The sequence below is a fragment of the Pinus tabuliformis genome, chromosome 5_1 (genome assembly GCF_031772625.1).
Source record: "Pinus tabuliformis cultivar Carrire ecotype Pingquan chromosome 5_1, CPIR1, whole genome shotgun sequence".
NCBI classification, from domain to species: domain Eukaryota; kingdom Viridiplantae; phylum Streptophyta; class Pinopsida; order Pinales; family Pinaceae; genus Pinus; species Pinus tabuliformis.
Window position 1 is genome coordinate 466889992 of NC_142305.1, and position 8887 is coordinate 466898878.

At 36.9% G+C, this 8887-nt stretch overlaps 1 protein-coding gene across 1 annotated transcript; it reads left to right on the forward strand.

The window, feature by feature from the left end:
* Window positions 1–4419: 4419 nt before the first annotated feature.
* LOC149165521 (U-box domain-containing protein 25-like) lies at window positions 4420–5691 on the forward strand. Its single transcript, XM_089429842.1, has one exon. The coding sequence runs from the start codon at window positions 4420–4422 to the stop codon at window positions 5689–5691; it is 1272 nt and encodes a 423-aa protein (XP_089285968.1).
* Window positions 5692–8887: the final 3196 nt, after the last annotated feature.

Genomic DNA, 8887 nt, shown 5'->3' on the forward strand with positions numbered 1-8887 from the left:
TGAAGCAGTCATTTGGTGAAACCCTCTATCAAGAGGATGATGCTTTTCAGCATAGTCATTAGTGAATCCCTTTGTTGAGAGTAAGATGCTCTTTAGCATAGTTTGGTAAATCCCTCTGTTAAGAGGAAGATTTTTTTTATAACTGGTGAATCCCTCTATCATGAGGAAGGTGCTCTTCAGCACATTGTAATGGTGAATCCCTCTGTCACGAGGAAGGTGCTCTTCAGCACATTGTAATGGTGAATCCCTCTGTCATGAGGAAGGTGCTCTTAAGCACAGTTTCAGGTTAATCCCTCTATTAAGAGGAAGACAACTTTGTTTGTTTGTGAACTGCATCAGAAGCAGTTGGTGAATCCCTCTATGTGAGGAAGATATCTTTGTAACAGCAGTGTTGGTGAATCCCTCTACGAGAGGAAGTGTTTGGGTATGTCCTAATGCCCAGCAGTTGAAATTAAAGGGGAGTGTTGGAATGTTAATTCCAACTGCAGGCAGCAGGCGGACGTGGGCAGCCGACTCAGCAGCCGTACCAACGCCCAAACCGCTGCACCCAAAACCGCCAGAACGAAACAGCCCAGTCTCCCCGCACCACCTTTCGCAGAAGGCGGTATCCGTAGCGGAGGCCCCGAACACATTCACACTCCGCCACGCATCCCATGTACGAGCGCCGAACCGCTTTCCCTGGACGCTAAAGGTCATTTCGTTTGCCGGACCTTGGCGTGCGAATTCCGTCGGATCGGTTCTGCGGGCTCGGATCGGCGCGAAGCTGCGCGAAGGTTAATGACCGGGCCCGACGAATGGGGTGGCGACACGTGGCACCGAAGTGATGTCAGCCGACCTCGCCCGCGTCAAATCAAAAATTGCGTGGAGTGAAAGATTTCTTGTTGACCGCCGAGAAGGGAATTCAATGGATTTTAATGCTTGACGTAGTTTTTGGTGGAGGCCTTTAATAAGGTTATGGGGCATACGTTTTTTTTTATATACATGTTTTTTTATAGATGTTTTCATATATACGTATGGTGGCTGCGCACGATATATGTGTGCGTGTTTTTTTTGTGTGCCTACGCACGGTGTCTGCGTGTGGAGTTCTTTTTGTAGTTTTGTGTAATTGTGCCTGCGCACGGTGGAAGTGTGGTGGCTGCGTCCGTTATTGTTTTTGTATGTATGGAGCCTGCTCACGATATGTGTGTAGTGTTGTGCCTGCGTGCCTTGTAATTTTTTTCTGTGTATTTTGTATGTAATGTTTTGAACGCACAGCAGTGCGGTAAAAACTGAACAGAGGCGTATGTAATTTTGTGGTAAATGTTAAACGCACAGCAGTGCGAGATATCAGGAGCAGGGGATGTAATTTTTTTTTTTTTTTTTTTTTTTAAACCCCATTGTAAAACAGAAGTTGTAGTAATGCCCACAGTGGTGGAAGACCAGAAATGAGGAGACACAGTGTCTCCAGTGAATCCCCCTCTGCACAGAGGATGAAATATGTATCAGTCCTTTTGTTTTAAAGTAATAGAAATGTTTTATGGCTGTGTAATACTCTGTTCTGAGTAATTTTTTTTTAAAAGCTTCCGTGTGCAAAAAGATCCTGTGGAAGAAATGAAACAGAGCATTGGCTCTGTGATGTCTGTTTGTATGGTTTTGGTATTTTCCCATTGAAAAATACCCAACATCCACCCCACCCTAGGGAGCTCCTATTTCAGACCCTATAGCAATATTAATGCGGTCTGACATGGGACCGATATAACACGATACAACACGCCGCACAGTGATGAGAGAGAAAAAAAATAGCGATTGTATCCACCCCACCCTAACCGTAGATTCCATCCCCTTCAAAAAAAAGTAACGAGTTATCAAATACCCGGGAATTTCCTAGGAGTCCGCCTACATGCTGGAAAGAGTAGACAAATCAAACTACATCTCTATCGTAGCCAACCAGGACATGTCTTAATTCACCCATACGTGTCATTCCTCCAGCGAACTATCATGCGATGTCCATTAATGCACTTTCATTTTTAAGTCATTAAATACGAGGCCAGCAAGTCCAACTTGGTTTTCTTTTGGAACCACGTCAACATGAACTGGCATTGACAGAATGCTAGCTCATTCACTTATTCAATTTTGAAGTCATTAAATATGTGTCCAGCAACTCCAGCTTGCCGCTGTGTTGGAGCCACGTCAACATGAAATATTATTGAAAGAATGCTAGCTCATCGACATGTCACGATGGTATAGAATTCTGAACTATTCCTGGATAAAAATGGCGCTCCTTATTATTTCATAGACTGATCGGTCAATCGAATGGGACGAAAATACAACTAAATGGCTCTTAATTTTACCACTATGCACAACTATGTGATGTTTGATAGATATTCAATTAATACGATGGTGCTGAGTTTATAGCGTAACGTAAGGTCCAGTAAATTAAGGTGGCCACATTTGCATTTTCCTTATTCAGAATAAACCTTCATTTACTCGCCTTTGGAGAATATTTTCCGGATTGTCCTTGTGCTGTACACAATCCCTAGGAAAATTTACATGACGTTAATTTTTGGCCTTGTTTTCTGGATTGTCACACGATGCCAATGAAAGTTTCAATGACGTTAATTTTTCGTATTTTTGTCACCACTTCTTTTATTTATATTGGCTACCTGATCACTAGCTTCACATTAACCCCGTGTCCTTATTTCAGTTTCCATGTTACACTCGTCCATAGTTTATACAGCGATGAGCAGAATGTACTAGTTCCTATGACAGGCTGTTTAATTATGTGGTGTGGGTAAACATTAAGCACCGTGTATTAATTTAATCGTTAATCATTAATTTCACAATGTTCACATGTGAATGATTATCAATGTTCACATATTTCTATGTTCTTATTTCATCTTTTTGCTTTTATTTTTATATGTTAATTTAAAATTTATACAAAGATAAGAACATATGAGTTTAGAATTTCGCAGCGGTCACATATTTTACGCTTTCATTTCAAATTTGATGATACACTAGTTTAAAGTAATTTAATATTAAATCTATTTATACATTCTAAAATGTAATTTAAATAATAAAAAACCACACTGTTTTTTTAATTATACTACAACCCATTGATTATTATATTATATAAACTGCAGCCCATTTATTATTATATATATGTGGTTGATAACCCTGCATTGATTTTCAAAGGATAAAATATATGTGGGGTCCAAGGCAAAACTAAAATCTCCCGACCATTATTATCAGCGCTGGTTCAGAAAAGCAAGATTGATGAGGACAAAGACAAATACGATTTCCCTTTCCCATTCTGTTCATGCATGTATTTAGTCAGTTTCTTTTCATTCAATGCACTCTCAGGTTTGTATTGCAGTCAATGTGGCCCATGTACTAATTTAATATTCAATGCACGCTTCTGCTCATATTTCAGTCAAAGGTACAAAAATAGCGGGCGTCGAGAACAGCAATGTCGGGAATGATCTTTGACTAAATCCTTTGTTTTTTTCACGAGAAATTTATGAAGTAGTTGTTCCTCTTCTTTGAATGGTCAGGTGCTGACAGTTTGAAATTCTAGCGAGAAAACCGTAGAATGGCTGACGGAAGACACCATATTAAAAACCAATTCAACCAGTGACATCAAAAACGGATCTATTGTCTCAATATCCAAGTTCTCGGAACAATGTTTGTTTTGAATCTTGACTCGTTCAAAATTCTGGATTGCGTGGTATTCCATCTAGATGTTCAGAAGTTTTCTGGGCCTAAAACTCTTTGAAATAGGTTGGTTTGAAATTTTTGTTCATTTTCCAATAGTAATTCTGTTATCCTTCGTTTAATTTTAGTGTCCTTATGATATTGTTTTTCGATTTTTCTGAGATCTGTTCCCCGTAAGAAAATCTATCAAGCCCAACTTCGCAAAATCGTCGTAAACTGCAGATTCTTAGTCAACGTCAATCGCATGATACATGCCCCGCAGATTTGAATATAGCCCATATTTAGGGTGCATGAATGGAGCTGTTCATTGCAATAAACTGATCGCTTTTTAAATTTGCATTTGCTGAGAAGTTTTTCTAAAGTCTGTCACGTCTTTAGCAAGCCGGGCAAGCGCATCTGTGCATGTTTCATGCGTTGCTAGGGTTTTCCTGGTAAAATGTTTTGAAGCTGTTTTAATATTTTTAAGTCAGATGATTAGTTTGTGTTCAATAATTTTCCCACATATCTGATGCTGTGTCTGCATTGAAAAATTCATGGTTTCTTGCTCTGGTAATTTGCCATCAGTAAATTTACTCTTTTCTGATGATGTTTTCTCATATAATCTAACTCTTCCGAGTTTTGCATTAAGGATATGTAACCCTATAGTTTACGGACCTGTAAGTGGGTGATATTTTCTGAAGGTTTCAACGTGCTGGTTAGGGTTTCCTGGACTGATATTTTCAAGACAGCATGGTGGTAGATTTGAAGAACTTTTCCAAGAGGCCATTAGAGACAGGAATTGAACGTGCGGATCTCTCCATATCGGTATCTATTCCGCCCTTCTTCAGGTGTCCTATTTCGTTAGATATAATGACAGATCCTGTGAGCCTATGCACAGGAATGACCTACGATCGATCTTCCATTGAGAAATGGCTGGACAATGGAAACAATGTATGCCCAGCGACTATGCAGATTCTTCAAAGCAAAGAGCTCATCCCCAATCATACCCTTCGCAGGCTGCTACAGGAATGGTGCGTTGCCAACAAATCTAATGGTGTCATCAGAATACCCACACCGAAGCCCGTTGCAGAACGAAGCAAGGTGCGCCAAATGATTCAGGAAATTCAAGATGCAGCAATAAATAAAGTTGAAGCTTTGAAGAACTTGAGAATTCTAGCCAAGGGAAGCGAGAGGAACAGACAGTGCCTTCAATCCGAGGGAGCTTTGCCTGTCCTAATCCATCTTCTTGATTCAGAGGCTTCACTTAATTCTGATGTGGGCGCAGATCGTGGGGCCCTGGAAGAAGCAGTCGGTGCACTTTCAATGTTTTCTGCCTATGACATGTCTATCAAAAGAGATTTCATGAGACCCTCTGTGCTGGATACCCTGGAACGTGTGTTCGCAAACTGCACTCTCGAGGCCAGGATAAATGCAGCATCCGTTGTTGAAAAACTGGCAAACGATAGAATTTCCGCCAGAGAAATTGGATCGAGAGAAGGAATCACAGACGGGCTGCTAAAACTGTTTGAAGAAAATATATATCCTCCGGCCATTAAGGCCAGCCTGAAGGCATTATTTCCGTTGTGCGCTGTCGTTAAGAATAGAGCCAAGATAGGCAGAGCAGGTGCAGTTCCACGTTTGATTGAGCTTCTTCCTGGTGCAGACAGAGGCATGGCAGAGCAATCGCTGTCTATTTTGGAGGCACTTTCCACCATTTGGGAAGGGCGGTATGCCATAGTTGGCCATGCCTTAGCGATACCTTCTATTGTTCGAAGCTTGTTGGTTGTGTCTGACAGTGCAACTAATTATGCTGTTGCGATTCTATTGGCAGTCTGTCTCAATTCTGCAGAAGAAGGGTTGCTGAGAGAAGTTGTCCAGATGGGCACGTTCGATAAACTGGTTATGCTGTTACAGATGGAGTGTAAGCCAAGGACGAAGCAGAGAGCTAGCGAGCTCCTGAAAATCCTTTCCCCCATGTACAAAATTAGTTCATGTAAGGATTCCTCTAGCCTCAAGTTCTAATTCGTCCTGCAATACCCAGAATCCTACGTCTCACAAGACTTGATTTCTTACACCAATATATCATAAACAGCTTGGTAAGCCCAGTCTGGATCTGCTAGTAGAGGATTTGTTCAAGGTTTATTTTATTAATAATAAATTGAATAAGATTTGAAAGTTGGCCAGACCCAGGGATTTATGGGCTCTAGAAGGATGTTATCATAAAATTTGCATCGAAATTTTGCTGCTTAGCGGCCATTTCACTTTGGTAGAAGCAATCCTTATTCAAATTTTCTAATGTTAGCGTTCCGCATTCAACCAACTTAGGTAGATAATTCAATTTTTCAGCGTTCCGCATTCAACCAACTTAGGTAGATAATTCAATTTTTCATGTATTTTGCAGTATTTTCATCTAACACGTTCATTCATTGTGCAAACCATTACACCTTAGTTTTAGCTTCAGCCTTATACAACCGTCTCATTGGAGCACTATTATCTTACATGTTCACACCCTTGTACCACTCAGCATTCACCTGATTTTTTTTTTTTTTTATACGTTATGCAACACAACTATCGAACTTAAAGTTGATGTTGTGTAATGCTACTCCTGAACTTGAACTTATCCAATGATACATTTTAACATCTATAAAAGAAAATTAATAATTAATTAATTATATTATTTTAAATGTTTGGTAAATTTTAATGGCCATTAATCTATAATAAAGGTGAAAATTATTTAAATATTTATTACTAAAATTAAAAAAATTCATAAAAATTAACTAAATCATAATTTTGTTTTAAATAATTATTATTATTATAAAAAGAATGAATATATACATATTCAAAAAAACATATAATAAGATTTTTAATCAAAAAGATTTTTAATCTTTAACTACTTCTAAAATAAACTTGAGTATTTGATTTATATATACTATTAAAAATGTTTTAAAATATTTTACTAAAATTAAACTTTGATCATCTACCTAATAATTATTGATAATTAAATTATAATTTTAAATACCGAATTATAAAATAAATATACTTATAAATCTAATTAAATTTATATATACTTCAATTAAATTAAATTTAATATAAAATACCCACTTATAAAAACATAATTCGAAACTAAACATATAAAATGGCCACAATACGAAAGCCTCATTCCAAACCAAACAACATAATTAAATTTTACTTCAACTTGATATACGAGTGATATAAATTGCCCACAACAAGACTCCATTACCATTCATTACCATTAATTCAATACTCAGTTCAGAGGAATTGAATTTGGGTAATGCTCTGATTCCAAACAAAACAGCATAATTAAATTTTACTTCTACTTGATATACGATTGATATAAATGGCCCACAACAAGACTCCATTACCATTAGTTCAATACTCAGTTAAGAGGAATTGAATTTACTGGCTCTAATATTTTGTTGAAGTTGGTTATTACAAGTTTTCGGTAGTAGGTATTTTTAGTAGGCCGGAACGAGTATCTGGCACGGTTAAAAGTTTTGTCTAAAATTACAGAAAACATTAACTTGGTAGTAGCAAAAAATTTAATATATAGTAAAAATAAAAATAAAATAATTTATTTATTTCCATCCAAAATTTGCCAATCAAGAGCAGAAATAATATACTATATTGAAATTTAATATATATTAAAAATAAAAATAAGATAATTTATTTATTTCCATCCAAAACTTGCCAATCAAATTCCATCTTGCAAAGAAATATGTAAAAGACTGAACTTTGAAACACTGCAAAAAAAAACAAAATATTAATCTTTGTCATTCAAATTCCTTAGGAGCAAAGAAACATTCCAAACTCCCAAATCTTGAAAAAAGTTGTTATCAATGGATTATTAGGTGATTTCATGCAATATTATATGTTAAGTCATTGGTTCAATTCTCAGCGCTTGATGTAACCTCACCAATTATATATATATATATATATATATGAAAAAATAAAATATATATTAATAATAACTAAAAAAAATTAAACCAATAGACTTTAAAACCCATGTTATTTTAAAGAGAGTTTGTATAATAAAATTATAAATTTCCAAGTTGATAATGATAGTTTTGGGAGTGGCCAGTGATCTTCCTAAATGCTTTTATATCCATCTGCCTCAGTGTATGAGGAGAATGAATAGCTTTCCAATGACAAAGATCAAGATTGGTTAGGTGGCTCATTTTCATTTGGATAGAATGGCAAGCAGCACCCAAGCTGCAACGCCAAATACACCTAAATGCACCTAAGTTTTCACTTATTCATTGTAGTGAAGCTCCCAAAAAATAAAAAATTGGTTACAGTGAAGCTCCCAAAAAGCTCCAAAGTACCCGTTCAAGCTTCCCACAGTTTTGGAGTGTTTCCGACCAGTGCCCAAGCTCCAAGGAGTGGGGGAGCGTGTAACTATGGTTATTACATTAAACCTAAAATAATAGATATTAATAAATTTATAATATTATCAAATTTTTATTGACAAGAATTTGAGGCTAAAATCACATCATAATTCATTTGTGACAAGTTTCGAACCAACAAATGTGATTCATCGGGGCAACTTGTCTTGAGAATTAACCACACTTTTTAGTTCCAAAAGCAAATGAATTACAACAAATGTGATTCATCGGGCAACTTGTCTTGAGGATGAACCACACTTTTTAGTTCCAAATGAGTAGACAAATGAATTATGCCGTGATTTTCGCTAAAAACTCTTCTAAATACTTAATATAAATCACAAAAACCTAAATTCAACAATTATCGAACTTCCATAAAATTATCATTATATTGAATAAACTATTAATATTATATTATCAAATTTCGATAATATTATCATTATGTTGAGTGGGCTATTAATATTAGGTCTTCGGAATGGTGCTCGATTCACATGATCAGTTCGCACGAGTACAGCTATCATGATTTTGCACTAAAATTAACATGAAAACCTCGCTGCTACTTTATGTAGAACCCCGCTGCAGTTCATGAATTCGTGGGTATGAATTTAAAGCAGAGGACTTACGATGGTGACACCAGTAGAGATGCAGAGACAATTCTCTCCCCGCTAAATAGAAAATCATTGCCATTGTGTGAGAATCTGCTGCCTCGCTATCAGTGTGTTTCCGTCGACTGAAGCTGAAGCCGCCTCAGAAATAGGTAAATCGAAGGAACAGGAAGTAATCCTTAGACTGCAGTAATCCTTATTTAGTTGATTTTA

Coding starts and splice junctions, on each gene's coding strand:
- LOC149165521 (XM_089429842.1), top strand. CDS start 4,420: ATGGTGGTAGATTTGAAGAACTTTTCCAAGAGGCCATTAGAGACAGGA.